The sequence below is a fragment of the Triplophysa rosa genome, linkage group LG13 (assembly GCF_024868665.1).
Source record: "Triplophysa rosa linkage group LG13, Trosa_1v2, whole genome shotgun sequence".
NCBI classification, from domain to species: domain Eukaryota; kingdom Metazoa; phylum Chordata; class Actinopteri; order Cypriniformes; family Nemacheilidae; genus Triplophysa; species Triplophysa rosa.
In genome coordinates, this window is record NC_079902.1 from 1,950,052 (window position 1) to 1,970,202 (window position 20,151).

At 40.4% G+C, this 20,151-nt stretch overlaps 1 protein-coding gene across 1 annotated transcript in view; it reads left to right on the forward strand.

The window, feature by feature from the left end:
- The first annotated feature begins 5,582 nt into the window (after positions 1-5,582).
- neurl1b (neuralized E3 ubiquitin protein ligase 1B) overlaps positions 5,583-20,151 on the forward strand; it is a 39,334-nt gene continuing 24,765 nt past the window's right edge. The window contains exon 1 of the mRNA XM_057349968.1: positions 5,583-5,790. Coding sequence (XP_057205951.1) covers positions 5,706-5,790 — 85 coding nt within the window. The 5' untranslated portion in view covers positions 5,583-5,705. The remainder of the gene's footprint in view (positions 5,791-20,151) is intronic.

Below are 20,151 nucleotides of genomic sequence, written 5' to 3' on the forward strand. Positions count from 1 at the left end.
ATAATAGCAATAGGTGAACAAACTTTTAAAACCCAAATTAATATATAACTTCAGATGTTGGAAGGTAAGTCACGTGTATGAATAATACAGCAGTGTGAGGAGTAAAGAGCACATCTGCCAGTAAGGTTTGATTAATTATTCACCTTATCCAGTTCATAAATGTATTTTTAAAACGGTTGCAGACATGTGCTTTATAAAAAAGCTTTCATTTGTCATTAAAAAAATCTAACATTATAGGCTGGATGTGCATTTATGTTAATTGGAATATGTTATTAATAGAAATAAACTTTGTGAAAAATATGTCCAACCTTTATCATAATAAATGCCTACAAGTGGAATCAAGGGCATTTTTTTTTTATTTGAACTGAAAGGGCACTGCCAAAGCAAACAATGGCAAGATCAAAAGAATTCAGAGAGAAGATTGCTGATGAAAGGAAAATGTTATATTACAATTTCAAAGAAGACAACTCTGTAGTAAATCTCTCCATGGATCAGAAGGGCATCTATACAAGAAGAAAATGTCAAACCAGACCAGATCATTTCACCAAAATTCAAAGACATATTTTCAAGAGCAACAGGTTGGCAAAATCCTAATTTGATGTTGCCCCACGGCCAGAGGTGGGTAGCAGAGGTGGACAGTAACGAAGTAAATTTGCCTGAGTAGGCTACTGTACTTAAGTACACTTTTTGAGTATCTGTACTTTACTTGAGTATTATTTTTTCTGAGTACTTGTACTTTAACTTCACTACATTTGAAAGACAAATATCATACTTTTTACTCCACTACATTTATAAAAAGGTCCAAAAGTAGAAAATGGTTTCTATGCAGCGGGGTTTCCTGTGTGCGCAATTTATCTGGCTTGCGATCTGCCAGGACCTTTTATTGTTGCCAAGTATTTCAGTTTTTCTAAACTTGCGGTTTTCCGGCAAGCTTTGAATAGCCATTTGGCAGATTTTTTTAACGCAAATCTGGCAACTCTGGGATCTTCCCCGCTAAACTAATGTAAACGTTGGCGCTGCTACACCATTGATAGCGCTCTAAAAAGGCAAATAGACCATTAAAAGACGAAAAAGGCACATGTTAAAGTGTGGTGTAATCATCTGTGGGTTACAATCAGTCAAAGATCGTAGAAACATTGTCATGAAAATGATCGGCATAACGGCTAAACGGTAAATAAGCATCACATAGGCTACACCTTGAGCTACGTGTGCGTGTTAACTTCTGATCTGCTGCTATATAATTTAAAGCGATTTGGAAAATGAATGATGTTTTTACTGAAGTAACTATAGTTGAAGTATTCCTGTTGAAATAAAAACAATAGAACCCTGCTTCAAAATACAACAGAAAATGTAATGGATTTAATGGTTATAATGGGAATTGTACTATGGATACTTGTTGTCTACTTGTATGTGATGGATTCTATTGGTGGGATGGTAAATCCTATTGGAATAAAACCCAAAAACACACTACAAAGAGGAATTTAATTTAAAAATCTCATTCTAATTAAAAAAATTCATTGTTTTTTTTCAGCAGGGATGGTATTTGCAGTAAAACCACAGTATCCACAAATTTACCATTTTCTAAATATAGGAACCATACTCCAATTAATAATCTTTAGTAAAACCACAGCAACTAAAAATACCATAGTTTCATTATACTAGCTATAGTTTATGTTTGTAGTTAAATTATGGTAATACAAATGGTAATAAATCCAACAAACACGTGGCTTCTACACTTTACAAGAACCTTACTACTTACTGGTAAATTGCTGCTAAAACTGGTAAAGGGAATATACAAAATAAAAGATCACTGCTCATAAATACATATAGGCCTAGGGGGCTAATGATGATAATTAGGCTAAATGATCATACAGGATTATATCTAAACTAAACATATGTGTGCTAAACATATAAAGCTCTTAAAGGAGTTGCTCACTGCAAAATTTGCCCCCATTGACTTTCCATGGTAGGAATAAAAATGACTATGGAAAGTCAATGGGGGCAAATTTTGAAGTGAACTACTCCTTTAATACAACTGATACTGTGCGCTACTCAGTGTATTCAGTAGGTTGCTTCAGAGGCATAAGGTATACGACAATAAAACAATGCACAACTGACATAAAGGAAATGTACTTTTAATACTTGAGTACTTTTAAAAGCACGTACTTCTGTACTTTTACTCAAGTAAGAATCTGTCTTTACAACTTTTACTTGTAGTGGAGTAATATTTGACCAGTAGTATCTGTACTTTCACTCAAGTAAGGAAGTTGTGTACTTCTCTCCTGATTTTTAGGGCAACACCATGTTGACCATGGGACAACATTTAAATCAACCAATCAGATATCAGAAATAAGTTTACAATTTATTTTAAGTTTAATCTTACAACCAGGGTTAGGTGCTTCCAGACCAGGGCTAGTCAACTGGCGGCCCGCCAATCATCTTTACGTGGCCCGCCTTAACATTTCAAATAATTGGAGAGACTTTAAGAATGGTGCTTTAAGAACTGCGCATCCTCAGACGCCACGCCTTTGAAAGTCCAAAACGCTGCTACATTCAATACGAAAGCAATTCCCGCGGCTCGATTGGAGTTAGGGCGTTTTCACACATAAGGGTTTGTTTCGAAACCTGGTGCGTTTTCTCTCTTTGTTCGATTCGTTTACGCATATGTGAACACGGCAATCGCGCTAGGATCCGCCCTAAAACAATCGCTCCGAGACCGCCTGAACAAGGTGGTCTCGACCCGATTGCAAACGAACTCTGGAGCGGTTCGGTAGACGTGTGAAAGCCATCCGACCCAACGGACCAACGAACCAGACTGTATCACAATGTATGATGGGTAATTATGTAAAGTTGCGTGACGCGAAAGGGATTGTTTTGCTAATGGCTCCCTGTAACAATGTTCAAAGTAAGGAAGGAAGGAGGCGGGAACCGGCGAACGTTAAACCAAACTTTTAATAAAATAAACAAACAACAAAACGAAAGTAAAGTGCTGACAGCTCCCTCACAGTCGACTGAAAGCCACACAAACACAATAAAACATAACATAAAATCCAGGCCTGGTTCTCTCTCGTCCTTCTCCTCCATTTATGCTTCCCGAGCTCCGCCGTGAGAGACGCGAGACAACGCGCAGCTGACGCTCATTATCACCCGCGTTACCGGCCGGAAAATAAACAGATGCACTCTGACCAATCGAATGAGAGTTTACTCGCACGTGACTTTTATTAACAAAGTTTGGTCCGTTTGGAAATATTGCCTTGTGAATGCGAACCGAACTAAAATAAAATTAAATATTGTAGCGATTTAACCCCCAGTTTCGGAACAAAGCAATCGATACACAGGTGTGAAAACGCCCACCGGTCTGTTCTAGAAACTTAATGTTATTTGCAATGTTGTAATCGGCAATCCACAGCCACAGGCAGTCGGTTTGCGCACGCGATAGATCGCGTTACAAAACGCGTCTTGTGCACTCGAAAGTAACTGCAGGAAGAGTACAGATAAGGAAAAAACGATGTTGTTTTTATTACTGCATTCATTATGTATGATTTAAACAGCTATAGTTACTAAAACAGCTGTTCATCTTCCTCCAGAACGTGCACTTCAAACAGAGGCGTATTAAGACCTCATGGTGCCCCTGGGCAACAGCCCCAGAGGTGCCCCCCATCAACCCACCTACCCACACGCAAGAATCCACTCATTAAAACATTTATATATTCAAAGATTTTATAAGAATGAAACTCAGCTATTTACAATATACTCTTTTACAAGAATTACACATTAACATGACACGTTTGTAGAATAGAACACAAAAAACAACTCTTTTCCATTAAGTATTTTTAACAGTTAGGCCTACTGTAGTTAAGGGGCACCTGCTTTCTGTTGTACTGTTACATTTCAGGTTTTGATGTAGTGAAAAAAATCACGAGTTGTGTCGAAAAAGTGCGGAGGACAGAACCATTTTTATCTGAAGTGGGGGTATACCCGCACATGGTGCCACGCCTATTTACCGCAGATGCGTGACTTAAGTCTTAAAAACCAAGTGCTTATGTACATTTATATTAAAAAAATTGTATTGCGGGTTTATTTGGTGCCCCTAAAGTCTTGGTACCCCTGGGCACTCGCCCAATTGCCCATATGGTTAATCCGCCTCTGACTTCAAAGGATCTGCCCTTATACGTAAGTGCGTGGGGCACATGAATGCGATTGGCATTCACCCGAAGATTCGATAATAGCGTTCAGTTTCTTGCACAGACCGATTGATTCGCTTTATTAGACGTCAGTTTAACCTCAAGGGGCAGGCATTACTTTTGTGCTGAATGTATTAGCGTTTTTGACTTTTTAAAATTAGACTTTCATTAATTTAATATAATAAAAACATCTTCTTGAAAAAAAAAACAATACCACCCACATCTTGGAAGTACTGGGGGACTGGTTGTGAGTAAATTAACAGCAATTTCAATCACCGTATTAGGGAATATAAAATACAATTAAAAAGACAATATCCCTTTTAATTAAATACCATGAATAGGTATATACTGGATGCAATATTTGTGTGCATGCTTTAATATATGACCTGTAAGTAACAGTAACAAAAACAGTATAAAAGGAACAGAATGCAACAAATAACGGAAAGACAAAATAACAAGAAATTATGATATGGGAAAAAACTGGCCCATCCTATTCATACGTTTGGAATCCAGCCCTCAAAGAAGACCCCTGTTCTAGACCATTGTTTTTCACTCATCATTTCCCTCTGATTTTAGGGGTAAGTTAGGGTTAGGGTTGGGGTTTGTTGTGGGTTTAGGTTTTGTTTATAAAAATGTTGTCCTTAGGTCAACAAAATATGTTGCCCTGAGGACATCAACCACTTCAGGTCGAGCGTTATTATATATAAGAGTTGGTATATGTTGTTGCAAATCAAGTTGTTGATCTATACTTGACATGTGTGAAAAACATAAGGGCATTAAATAATGATATGATAGGCTACTATTGTGATACTTTTTTTATAAATTATATATTTATGTGCCACTTTAAATGTTTTCGATTCATTTCATTTGAAATTTTCACTTTCGTTGCTGCCTTGGACTCCAGACATACTACAAAAAATATGATAAAGTTAGGTTGTCGAAATGAATTAACAAATCGCATCTCAGATTAAATTTGGATAGCAACATAGACCCCAAATTCTGGAAAAAAACGGTAAAACTTTTAGTCTTTGGGATAAATGTGTTAAATAAACGTCTACCTAATCTTGACGCTTAAAACACAGTCGTATTTGTCACCTACGCAAGTTGTTTTTGCCAGCACACAGCGCGGCAAGACCGTTGGAAAGTTCATAGATGGGAGGTGTGGCGGACTCCACGTGGCGCTGCGAAAATCGATCAACGTATGGCATCATATTAGCGCGAGAGCGATTCGAGACATACCCTCTCGCGGTACTGTGATATCATACGCTGGTCAGTCTGGGCAGCACCGAGTGAAGTTGCGCACATGTCTTTTGACTCTCCCCAAAACTGCGATTGGACAGCTCGCGGGAGATAAAGCGTGCACGTGTTGGGTGTTTTTATATTTCAAATGGAATTTAGGCGGGGTTTTCAGTTCGCTGCAGTCTTTCTCGAGGTCACCGCTTTTCGAAATGGATCAGACGTATTAATGTTTGTCATTTTACATTATCTGTCATTTTAATGTAAGTTATAATATTAGCTTCAATGGGGAATAACGAATCCTCCTCACTGTTTTTCTCTGAAGCGGCAGTCAAGAGGAGACTTAAGTGTCAAAACACTGTTCTGCAAGGTAAGCCCGTTATGTGCCAAATAATACTAAATAAGTTATTCATATAACTAGTCATATTTATACACAATGTGGGCCCATGACGTATTTATTAAATGCCATTGCGTTACATGTCATTCTGTCAATGTCAGAGCTTTTCTCAGAGCAAACTTTAGTTTGTATTTTTGTTCTTTTAACAACTTTTTGGTGGACGTAAAGTCACTTTACATATGTGTCCAGTAGCAGTCACAGCAAGTTCTTCATGTGGTAACTTTGGACATGTCTCACTAAACAATACAAGCAGATATGTCCAAAAGCCTCTTTCCTGATATGCTGTGTGAAGTATGTTTGAGATATAACGTTAGTTCTTTCAAATAAATGCCACTTTGTTTGTTTGTACGCACTTTGAAGTGTCAAAGTACTTTTTGAACTGCCGTTGTACAGAAAATAAATGATGCTAATAATAAATCTAATAACATATAGCCTATATGTCGGAGCTGTAGTCCAGCGGTTGGTTTAGCGCTCCAGACACGTATGTATGAGCTGTTGGGTCCCGATCCCACATTCTGTCTCTACTCTCATGGTCCCGTCTGCCTCCATTGTCCTGTGCATATACAATTATATGAGCCCCCCAAAAAATTTTTTTAGTATATATTATCATATTAAAATTATGATTTAAGAAAAGGTTGCAGTTGGTTTTTTAAAAGGAAAAGGACTACTTTAATTTGCACAAAACTGTTTATAATAACTTTTTCAAGAACTCTTGTTGTTATATTTTTGGGAACGCCATGAGTGCACTGTTGCAGAGTTTAACAGGAAATGTAACTCCCACGATGAGAGAGGGGTGGCCACTGACTTCTGAGCTATGCAGAGTTGGCAAGGTTGTGGCTTTCCCAGGACCTTGATGAGAAAAGCAGAGAAGCTGGAATTATCCATAAATATAGAGTCCAAACATTGACACCATCGTATTAACAAATGCTGGCATCATGTTGCATGCTACGCTTATGTAAAATTTAGAGACAGTTACGCACTTGCATAATGTAACCAGCAGGCGGCAGCTAAAATCTTTCAACCTTGTAGTTGTTTGCATTGTGACAAGACAGTTTCCATCATAATTCTCATTATTTAAATAAGGCGTCTGAATGTGTAAATCTCATTAATCAATGGCAGTTCTCATAATACATGGATTTTTTAATCCCCACAAATCATACAATAAGTTTTACCATGATAAACATTGTAATTAAGTCATGCTTTTATTTTATTTGATCATAACAGTAATGAAAGGGAGCTGGTTTTGCACTATGAGAATTGGAAACGAGATTTAGGACTGTCATGATGTCATAACGAAAAAGCTTTAAAAATTATAATAAATAGATTTAACTTTTCTTATGCAAATATAGCCAAATGTTTCTCTCACATGGGGTGAAATTTAGTCTACAGAATCTCACACGACCAAAATTTTTATTTTTTATTTTCACTTTTTTAAATTGATTATAAAACTAACACTCATGCATATTGTAGTGCTTATGAAGCCTGTTTCCTATGTCCTCTCCAACTTTATAAAACTTCCTGTTGACAGCCGCAGGTGCTGGCGATCTAACATACAATTCTCTGGAATATCATTATGCTGTAGCATTAAGATTTGTGCTCTGCTCACAGAAAATGACAAACTTGTTCATTAGAAGAGGGTGCCCCAATACTTTTGTCCATATAGTGTATGTAGTTTGTCTGCTATCCATCATCCACTCAGTCACAGCTGACTGCAAGAAAAAAAAAACTATGATTCAAGACACTGTTTATACAGATTTATTGCATATCTGAGGGAATATATATATATATATATAAACTGTACTTGGAGGGACAATTATGCAAAATGTTAGATTGTTCAAACAAACAACTGAAATAAATCACCCAAGGCTTTGGCAAGCTTTCCTTTAAAGCTTCACACAGGAGACAGTGACCTAACAAACAGATCTGGATTCTAACAACCATTGTATGATAGCCAAGCAAACAGACACATTGTGCAGTAAGGATTAACACACATCCTAGAGCATGTCCAAGGGCCAAAAAAGTGTAGTAAAGTGACTGATGGAGACCAGAAGTTTGTTGTAGACAACACAATGTGGGCAACATCAAGAAACAATGCAGTGACATAATCGTTCGATTATTAAAAACGTCTATTGGCAAGTGTACTACAAATGTTTTTCAGAGTCTCGGAGTCAGTCATGTTCTGTTCTAATATAATTCATCAAGGCATCTCTGTAAACGAGTACAAAGTCAAGCATATGGTGGCACGTCTTACTTACATTTAGTTAATAATGCAAAAAGATCCTTTGGGATATGAGATACCCTTACACAGAGGAAGTTCCCATATTTACGGCATCTTAAAATAGCCTCTGTGCACGGCGCTTGGCGTGTATCAGTGTCCCGCTCAGCAGCGAGGGGCCCCGAGTTTTCCCACACATGGCTGAAACTGATGTCATGATGAGCAGGGAAAACCAGCATGAGCCGAAGGGAAAAGAAGGGCACAGACGCACAGAAGACGGGACAGGGCAGAGGAGCAAAAGGTGACCAGAAACTCTGAAACAAAAGGCTTGTTTCCTGTCATCATTTAACCAGTCTGCAGGGGAAATCATTACATAATGTAAAAGAATCAGTGACCCTTCCATTAACATCTTTTCTGCCTTTAATCTTTGCCGTTTTGTCAGTGAAAATGGGTGGACTTCGAACATTATCTTGGTGTTAAGATTTAGGAATTAAAATATGAGATTACATTGATATAACAGTACTGTCATTTAAGATTTTGATCATACTGGCCACCCCAAAGGTTTAAAGCTAATGTCCCTCAGAACAGTCAAACATCTACGTGACTAGCATGACTTGGAAGCCATGTTCTAAAATGGAGAAAACAGAGTACTGTATCTAAAACGATCCTTCCTCTCCCTTTTTGTGTCCGTTTGTAAAAAATCCCCTTCACAATACATTTGTGTTAGGGAGGCTGCCAAAACAAGCAGATTGAATCGCAAGAAAACAAGCAAGTTATCTGCAGACTTCCACTGCAGCACATGCCGCAGCTGTTTCTGCGAGTCAGCGACAGCGATGCACCTTGGAAACCACCAAAACAGTAACGCTGACATGCACAGTCCTTTTGTTGGCTACTTGTGTTCACCTCTCCAGGAGGCATGTTCTACAAATGGAGAGGCCTTACATGTATTTGTAAGTCTATGCTGAAGGTGGCCATTTTTAGCTAAAGAGTACTTTAGCTTTCCTGTGGCTCAGTGGTTAGAGCATTGCGTTAGCAACGCCAAGGTCATGGGTTCGATCCCATGGGATTGCACATGCTTAGAAACCAATGTATAGTACAATGCAATGTAAGTCGCTATGGATACAAGCGTCTGCTAAATGCGTAAATGGAATGTTTACAGAGAGTGTTTGATACCATTAAGGTGCTATTATTAAGGTTTACGTTTAGCTGGCTCTTATTCGTTCCGTTTGTTTCAGTGGTTTTGGGCTTCATGCATCCATGCCGATACGTGTCAGTATAAAGTTTCTTTTATAAACTACTGCCGCTTTCTATGAGAGCTGCTTGTTTGTCTTTTGCTTTGTCCAGTTTTCATGATTTGATAGACCATATTAAAGGAGGACGACACACCCCCATTCCCTACCATTGTAGAAAAATGAAACCAAAATGTCAGCGAAACAAAAAAAAACAGTATTTTTACGTTTTAATTTGGCGTGATTCTGTTCGTGTACATAGAGAGGGTGGGGTTATGACCTATACTGCAGCCAGCCACCAGGAGGCGATCAAATTGATTTGCCTTCACGTTTTATGCTGTGTGCAGCAAGCCTGATTTGAATGAAATCGCAAACGGTGGCGAGGAACCCAAAACTCTAATCGAGAAAAAAAACCTCAGGAGAACCCAGGCCCAACCAGGGGATTCCAGTTCCCCTCTGGCAAAAGCTGCTGCCTCTGCACAAGCTCCAGAGAACTTGCACAACAAGGCTAAATAAAATAAATAAACTTAATAATAAAATAAATTATAGTTTAAGATTATCATTAATAATCTAATAGCATTTGAAATTTTGTGGTGAAGACATGTCAAGAGACCGCGTCCTTCTTTATCCAGCTCTATCATCTCAGCTCTTGTCAGGTCCCCACTTCCCATTCTCCGCTCTACCATCAGGTCAGGCCATGAACTGCATCCTGCTCGCTGTGGTAACCTTGGAACAATGAGACAAGACTGGCTGAGAGTAGAGTACTGTTCTGTACTCTTTGATGCAACAAGTACATCAGTTGTGTTTTTGGTTCCGGTTGATCTAACTAATGCAGCCTAAACCCTCTGAAGATTTATATTATGGAAGAGTAGTGTATGCAAGATTAAAAAGATGCGTCTTTAGTCTAGATTTAAACTGACAGAGTGTGTCTGCCTCCCGGACAGTGCAGGGAAGACTATTCCAAAGTTTAGGCGCTAGATAGGAAAAGGATCTACCACCTGCACTTGATTTTGAAATTCTAGGTATTACCAACTGACAGGACGCCTGAGAGCGTAATGCACGTGAAGGACTGTAATACAAAAGGAGTTCATTCAAGTACTGAGGAGCTAAACCATGTAAGGCTTTATAGGTAATAAGCAAGATTTTAAAGTTAACGCGATGCTTTATAGGTAACCAGTGCAAGGTTGACAGAACCGGGCTAATATGTTCATACTTTTTTGTACGTGTAAGAACTCGAGCTGCCGCGTTTTGGACCAATTGGAGTTTTTGTAATAAGCCTGCAGGGCAACCACCTAACAGTGCATTACAGTAATCTAGTCTTGATGTCATGAATGCATGAATTAACTTCTCTGCATCTGAGATTGACAGCATATGACGTAGTTTAGATATATTCTTAAGATGGAAAAACGCAATTTTACAGGTGTTGGCGACGTGGCTCTCAAATGACAGATTACTATCGAATAGAACGCCAAGATTCTTTGCTGACGACGAGGGTTTTATGGAACATCCGTCAATAGTTAAACAGTATTCTTGGTTGTTACTTATAGCAGTTTTCGGTCCAATAAGTAACACTTCCGTTTTGTCCGAGTTCAGTAATAAAAAGTTGTTACTCATCCAGTTTTTTATATCGACTATGCATTCCATTATTCGATGGAACTGCTGTGTTTCATGAGGCTTCGAGGAAATATAAAGTTGAGTATCATCAGCATAACAGTGAAAGCTAACTCCGTGTCGCTTTATTATATCTCCTAGAGGTAGCATGTATAATGCGAAGAGCAGAGGCCCTAAGACTGAGCCCTGTGGTACACCGTACTGGACTTGCGATTTGCGTGACACCTCATTGTTCTATGGGTATGCATTAACTTTCAGTAAATGCACACCTATGAAGGTGTTCCAGGTCTGTTGACCGCATTACAGTTCCAAATCACTTCGCAAGTTTAAATAACAGAAAGGTTATAGTGTAGCCTACAGGCCATTACCTCACACAGCACCCTGCTCTTGAGCTGACATTGTCAATCTTTACTGTTAATGGAAACGTGCGCACAGTTTCGTTTCAATAAACAAAGCATTTCAAAAACAATATAGAAATACATATACTGAAATCGAATACATAAAATAACTAAATAGAAAAACAACAGGGTTTTGGCGCGATAAAGGACCAGATTTTGTATATTGAAGCGATCGCAATGCCAAAGTGGCCCAAATATATGTTGCACGGTATAGAGAGTAACTCAAATCTCACAATGTGGATTACACATGTGGTGACAGACGACTCGAAGACTTTGTAAATATAACTATAATTGAATTCACAGCAGTTGAATGATTTAATAAAAATCAAACTGAATATGGGATTCTACTAACGTTACTTCTGTTCATCATACTCGTCCTTGACAGCTGCTGGACTTGCTAAATTTTTTATTATATGTTCTGCAATATATACTTCACGAAAGATGTCAGATGTTAAGGCAACTCTCAAAGGTAAGCGCATTATTGTTGCTGCTGTTCTTTTTTTGTTCTGTTGTATGTATCAATGAATTGCACATTTTTGGCTGTGTGAATGAAGTTAATGAACGAGTGGAAAATGCCTACTCAGCTTTCTGAATCCGATTAATTATAGTGGGCACTTTTTGCACAAAATGTGTTTTTTTGAGGGTTAAAGTCATTGGTTAATTTCTTGATTGTCGCTTTGAAGTGGTTTCTGGACATATTAGTCATATTTTCTAACTCTCTTTAATGCTATGTTTGATCCGTTTGACCTGTTTTCCTGGTTTAATTATATTTTTCATCTTGTCATAGTTCGTTTTAAGGATATAAAATTGTCATTATCATCGTTGATTGACATTGCAATACATTTCTATCACATTATTTTGGCAGTTAAAATTTGGGCTGGTTTTTGTTGGAGTGAGCACTGAGCGGGTTTTATTGAGCCTTTGAGCTGGAAATTGTCCACCCAATCTGGCAACACTGGCTCAAGACTCTGAGTCCGTGCAGTCTTCGGATGCTTGAAATGAGATGCGCAAGAAAGTAGTCCTACCATCAACAGCATTTTAAAGACGATAACATGACAAACGTTGAAATTAAACATTTGAACAATGTCCTGTGGTGTGGTAACTGTGGTATAAGTGGAATAATTGACTCCGGTCCGTTCAATTATTCGAAAGTTAATGCACACCCGCTTCGCATCGTGGCCACATTACCACCTCGGGGTGTGCATTAACTTCTGAATAATTGAACGGCCCGTCGTCAATTATTCCTTATATATATTCACAGCTGCACAATTTAACACTTATTATTTTAACACAAAGGGTACTGATTGATCTATATGCTTTTATACTTAATAATGTCTGGGAATTGTTTAATCCCCTAAATGTCCAAACAGCCCTTACCCTTCTTCTGTAATGTCCCCGTCTGACATTGGTCTGAGAATCTATTAGTCCTGCCTCTGTCATGGATCGGGGTGAGAGACACGGACAGAGGACCCAAGTACAGACGGGAGGTAAGGGGTTAAACATACTTTAATATAATAAAACAAGGACAAAACAAAAACCCACGACGGGGAACATAACAAAACATGGCAACAGGAACAAGGACTAACTAGAGTAAGATAATAACAACACTTGACATTATTCACAATAAACTAGACTGACTACAACACAGTAACTCACCACAATGACACAAACACAACAATGATCCAGCACAAGACAGAGGAGGCAGGGGCATTAAATAAGGGGACAAATCAAGAGGGAACAGGTGTGGGGCATGAAACCAATAACAAGCAATTAAGGAGATGAAAGGGTGGGAACAGAGACGCGACACCGGAGAGTGGAAGGCCAACAGGGCCAAAACGCCTCTCTCCACGTAAAACAAGAGGTTCTGTCATGATTCTGCCACTAGGTCAAGAAAAGCAAGACAAGTTGGGGCAGAACCATGACAGAAGCCCCTCCTTAAGGAGTGGCATCCTGACACTCCCTAAGGAACAAACAAGACTAGACAGACTGTGACAAAAACCATAACTATACAAGACATGACCAAAAAATGTCATACGTAAAAAAAAGTCCAAACAAAGACATGGCACTGGCTCGAAGGCCAGCTGGACAGGACATGGCGCCGGCTGGAAGGCCGGCTGGACAGTACATGGCGCCAGCTGGAAGGCCGGATGGACAGGACATGGTGCCGGCTGGAAGGCCGGCTGGACTGGACATGGCGCCGGCTGGAAGGCTGGCTGGACTGGACATGGTGCCGGCTGGGAGGCCGGCAGGACAGTACATGGCGCCGGCTAGAAGGCCGGCTGGACAATACAATGGCGCCGGCTGGACTGGACATTGCACCGGCTGGATGGCTGGCTGGACAGTACATGGCGCCGGCTGGAAGGCCGGCTGGACAGTACGTGGCTGGGAGACCGGCTATCACCGGCTGGGCAGGCCTGGATGTCGACGAGACGGGGCGGGAAGTCGGTGCCTGGGCAGCGCTCTCTGGCAGCTGGGCAGCAAACAAGGACACCGGCTGGATTGCCGGCGGGACAGGAACAACACATAGACAAGGTGTCGATTCGACAGGCCTGGGTACCAGCTGGGATGCCGGCAGGGATCTGTGGCGGGAACAGGACACCGGCGGTCTCGACCCTGGAGGGAAACCCGAAGACCTCAACCCTGGAAGGGAGCCCGGTGGTCTCGATCCCGGACGGGGTTCCGGCGGCCTCGACCCTGGAAGGGAGCCCGGCGGGCCCCCACTCTGGACTAGAGCCCGGTGGCCTCAACCCTGGAAGGGAGTCCGGTGGCTTCGACCCTGGAGGGGAGCCCGGTGGCTTCGACCCTGGAGGGGAGCCCGGCGGCATCGACCCCTCCCGCTGAGATCCCTCTGTCTGCTGGGTCCGACGTTGGCTGGATCATTCTGTCATGGATTGGGGTGAGAGACACGGACAGAGGACCCAAGTGCAGACGGGAGGTAAGGGATTAAACAATACTTTAAAATAATAAAACAAGGACAAAACAAAAACCCACGATGGGGAACATAACAAAACATGGAAACAGGAACAAGAACTAACTAGACTAAGATAATAACAACACTTGACATTAATCACAATAAACTAGACTGACTACAGCACAGTAACTCACCACAATGACACAAACACAACAATGATCCAGCACAAGACAGAGGACACAGGGGCATTAAATAAGGGGACAAATCAAGAGGGAACAGGTGTGGGGCATGAAACCAATAACAAGCAATTAAGGAGACGAAAGGGTGGGAACAGAGATGACACCGGAGAGTGGAAGGCCAACAGGGCCAAAACACCTCTCTCCACGTAAAAAGCAAGACAAGATGGGGCAGAACCGTGACAGCCTCAATTAGAGATGCACCGATTGCAATTTTCTTTGCCGATTCTGATTTCCGATTTTATTACAAGTGAAACCTGCCGATTCCGATTTTCTATCCACAAACTATAATTGACAGTATACTGTAAATAAAACCATATTAACTTTTCTTCAATACACATTTTTTTTATTTTCATTGAATAAATGATTGAACATTACAATTTCCCCAAATTTCCCTAAATGCAGTTCTCCAAGCTGCATTAAATTACAGAATCTTCTCTTTCCCAAACAACTCTTAAATTGAACAACTCTGTGACTGAAAAGAAGTACAAATAATAAAATATAACTAAACATGTCACTTAATTTACCTTTTTCATTTTTGTACTCATCTCACAAAAGTCTAATAACAATAAAATACTTCAACTTTATTCTCGTCTGTTTCCATTTATGAAACTAACATTGCTTTATTTCATTTTTTCTGAAATGTAAAATAAATAGTCTTATCTTGTGTGTAGGATTGAAAGAAGTGGGTTGATTTTTGCTGCAACTTCAATAAAAAAGTTAAAAAATCTTATGAGTGAATTCTACTCTAAAGATGTATATGTATTTGCAGTTTTGACTGTTAGTAAAGAACTCAATCAGATATATATCACATATATTGGTTGATTTATTCATTGTTTTATATTTTGGATTTTAAAAAAAGTAGAATTCGTGTTGAATGTCATTTTACCTAGGTGAAATGACCACAGTTTTAACGTAAGACAAGGAATCAGGTTGAATGGAATTTACGTTTGTTTTACACAGAGTGAACGACTTCAACATGAGTTTAGCATGTGTCAGAGTTTAGCATGATGCTAATAGCATCACTGTTGGCATACATACCCCATGCAGACGGAGCAGCGAGAGATGAACTACATGATGCGTGTGCACGCGCGTGCAGTCAGCGGATACGAGAGATGCGCGTCATTCAGCAGAGACTCGCGGTCCGGTGGACCCACATGCGAGTATAAACGAGCCGTGAAAGACAGGCTGTGCGCGGTCCACGGTCACACTAGACTTTCAGAAAGTAAAATTTCTACCAGAAAACCAGAAAAAACTTTGAAAAATGATGGGTTTTATTTAGACATTATGAATTCTGACAATTGCACTGTTGTTGTTATTTTACAGCTGTAAATGGGACACAATACTATTATTTTCAGGGTTTCCTTCACCTGAAAAGGTCATGCTATGAAGCATGGATCTTCTATTGGTCAAACATTATCACGTGATATAAATTTGCAGGTCAGAATTTACCAAACTAGCTTTACTGGTTTTTGCAACTGCTACTGTTATTAAAATTGTACACAACCTTGTAATTTACACATGTATCTGACATGCACACTACCGTCATGGCACTGAACTGTGGTGGTGCTGTTGCTATGGAGACCATCACAGCCATTGTATTTTGACGTTAAACAGATTGTACACATCACCAGAAACTTTTAATATAAAAAACAGGGATTAACCGTTTCAGTTTAGATGTTTTCATATTCCATTCCAACTATTTAGGCATGTGTATTTTGGTAAGCAGGGGTAAAATGGATCTCTGTTGTGGAGTCACGGTTCTTAAACACTGAGATTTTTGATATATAAGCAGAGTCAGACATAAGCAGAATGGAGTCACTCACACGCTCTATGGTAGGATCACCAGTCATACATCCTTCATGTCTGAGACCCAAGGTCAGCAAAACAACTTTGTAATCGGTGCTTTACCCCAAAATACCTTGAAATGTCTCTATCCCTAATCCCATGGAGAGAGCCCTTGCCCACCTCCCTTAAGGGCCTCTGTGGTGACAGCTCTTAGGGTGTTGTTAACCTTGTGCAGGAGAGGTGACACAAGGCCCCCAGAGGCCAGTTTGGGGTTGCTTTAAAGGGTATTAAAATAGCATTCAAAGACAGCAGGACAGGACAGTTGTGTTATCTGAAGCTTTTGAGACAGTTTTATGTGATTGACTGATTGCTCCTTGAAGGCAAATACAGAGAGAATGAGGAGGAGCTGCCTTCTTCCCTCAGGCTATCGGGGCCATCAACCAGAACTCTCCTGCGTAACACACACTCATATGACAATAGGACTGTTTTTGCACACACATATGCAGTGCTCGAATTGAATCAAGTCTTAAGGGGGTCCCCACCATAAGACTCTTTTTTGGTGGGGTTATTCTCGCAATATACAATTTATACAAAATACACAATATATTTGATCAACAGAATAATTCTAGCATTATTTACCAATGTAGTATTTACTATTTTCCCTAAAAACAACTGTATGATTGATGCTTTGTGATAATAATGGTTGTTCCTAAAGACTTGTTTAAATGCAAGAAACTTGTTTATTAGATATTAAAAATATAAATTGTGACAAGACCGGCTGTCAGTCTGTGTGTTAGTGTTGTGGGGATTTTTTTAACGGTTTCAGTGCAGTTTACATCCATACAGGTTACGTCCAGTAGGTGGCGGCAAGGGACTGTTATGAGTGAGTCTGTCAGTCAGCAGAATATTCAACCATTTCAGTCCAAAAGTCTGCTTTATTCAGGAATTAACTATGGCTATCAATATGTCAATCATAGCTATTTCAAGAGTGAATTCCGCATTAATATGCTGATGTAATTCCCGAAACTTTGCAGCGTGTATGTGGCCGCTGGTCTTAGCAGCATGAAAAACAAGTTTTATACAATTCTGAATGGATTATATATAGCACAGAAACCGCAAAACAAGCACTCCCTTTATAATTACTAAAAAGCTGTCACTCATCTTCATCCAGATCTCTAGCACCCCAGAACCAGACCTAATAATAATTTACGCAAGGAATACAAAAGCCCTGACATGGAGTTGATAAATATAGTGGAAAGATATATATAGAGAAAATTACCCCTCAAAAAAGTAGAAGCTTCCTCTTACAGACCTGAGAAAAATAAACCTCCAGTGGAGGTTTATTATTCTCCATTTTTTAGCTGACGTTAGCTTCACTGGAGCGACGCCAATCAAGCAGTCATGTCAACTATGTCCTGCGCGCTTAGTGGTCTTCCCCACTCCCCTACACTATTTATATATAGTTTGTATATAGTTTAACCTTCTTTCCTTTCCTATCTCTTTTCAATTCTTATTCGGACAGTCAAAAAAGCATTTCACTGCATGTCGTACTATGTATGGTTGTATGTGACGAATAAACTTTGAACTTGACTGATATGTCAGGGCTCGACATAAAGGACTGCCTAATGGCTTGGGGCCAGCTGTCACATGCCCGATCGGGCCAGTGCTGTATCGTCATGGAATTTTATCATTTGTATGTTTTTAAGACTTCCCTATTTAAATATTCCCAAGAAGATGCAAAAGAGGACTGGATTCGGTTCTCACGTGCTGTTTGAGATATGCGCACAGCCGGAATGCCGCATCAGACAACGAGCAAAATACTGAATTGAGTTCTCTTTCACATCTTCTTACTCTTAATCCAACATATCGACACAAAATTATACCAAAATGCCAATATTACCAAGTATCCTTGTAAAAAGTAATCAGTTACTGTATCTCACAGAAAGATGTCTTTTCATGGGACAACACTGAAGAAATGACACTTTGCTATGTATAGTAGAAGTAGTGAGTGTACAGCTTGTATAAAAGTGTAAATTTGCTGTCCCCTCAAAATAACTCAACACACAGCCATTAATATCTAAACCGCTGGCAACAAAAGTGAGTACTAAGTGAAAATGTCCAAATTGGTCCCAAAGTGTCAATTTTTTGTGTGGCCACCATTATTTTCCAGCACTGCCTTAACTCTCTTGGGCATGGAGTTCACTAGAGCTTCACAGGTTGCCACTGGAGTCCTCTTCCACTCCTCCATGACGACATCACGGAGCTGGTGGATGTTAGAGACCTTGCGCTCCTCCTCCGCCTTCCGTTTGAGGATGCCCCATAGGGGTGGGAATCTTTTGGTACCTCACGATTCGATTCATATCGATTCTTGGGGTCACGATTCGATTAAAAATCGATTCACGATTTTTCAATTATTAATAACGATTCTTTCTCAAAATTAGATGTGATATATGTTTAGCCCCTTAACTGGCACCGTCCCGTACTTAAAGATTTTGTATGTGAATTCTTATCTTATTGTGACAAGCATTATATCATTGGAAAGTCTCTAGAAAACATATTTCAACTCCGTTTTATAGAATAATATGTGTAGGAAGAGTAATTGTTTCTTTTTTTAAAAGAGTGCTTAAAAATGTTTATGTCCTTTCCCTTCTCACAGTATAGTTTCATACAAATTTATTGTTTTTATTTTGTTTCTGTGCTTGTGTATTTTTTCATTGTGTCTGTTAATTGGAAAAGTAAAAAAAAGCATCTCAATGTCTGGTCAAATTTCAGATCAAGTATTAAAACCAATGGAAAGCATATGGGTGTCATGCTTGTTGTTTTGGTTTTTGGTTGTTTAAGTTTTCTTTTCTCATGTGCTGGTTTTCTCCACTGTTTCCCCATTAGACTACTCACCAGGCTGATTTGCTCATTACCCACACCTGGTTATTGTTTCCCCACGCAGCTATTTAACCTGCCCCTTTTCTTTCAGTCCCCGCGGCGATGTATTGTTTGTTACTCGTGTCTGGATCTCTAGCTGTGTGTGCTTCTCTACATTTTCTTCCAGAACACGGAGAATCAGATTTAATCTCCATACTTACGGACAGTGGGGACTATTCATAAGTGCTGGCTTTGGACTCTTCACTGGCTCGGCTTTTCCTCGCCATAGCTCGCTCCCTTTCCAGACTAGGATTACACACGGACTTTTGTTTGCTTACTGCGCTGTGTCCAGGAATTCTCTGACACTTTTGTTTGCTTGGTTTACCATGTACCAATAAACGCTATTTTTGATTCTCTCCCGCATCTGAGTCATATATATACCGTGACAGAACATCGCTGCCAAAGATTGATTCAGCGGGAGACCAAGACCTTCGCCATGCGGTCGCCCAACAGGGAATTCTACTGGGTTGTCAGCAACAGGACGTTGAGGAAGCTCGACAGGGCATCACTACTCTTTCCCAGCAATTAGCGACCATCGCTCAGCACCTCGACCAACTGCGGTCGGCTCAACCGAGCGCATCTGCCAGTACGGTGCCACAGGCGGCGGAGACACCCACTCTTCGCTAGACAGAACCACGCCTCGCCCCTCCGGCTTCCTACACCGGCGATCCAACCTCATGCTGTGCCTTCCTCTCACAATGCTCTCTCACCTTCACACTGCAACCCTCCTGTTTTCCCACCGAGCGCTCGAAGGTAGCCTTTGTGGTCATGTATCTGACGAGCGTCACCAGGGAATGGGGGACAGCAGTTTAGGACAGCAACCAGACCTGCTGCAACTCTTTTCACACGTTCTCTCAGGAATTACAAAGGCGTTTGACCGGTCAGCGCTTAGAGCTGGCCAGAAGCTGGAATATTCCCGTGGTTCCCCTAACTCATACCATCATGGCCAAGACTCTCTGCGATACCCCCCTCACTAATATCACGTCCACCACTGGACCTTTGCTACTCACCACTTCTGGCAACCACA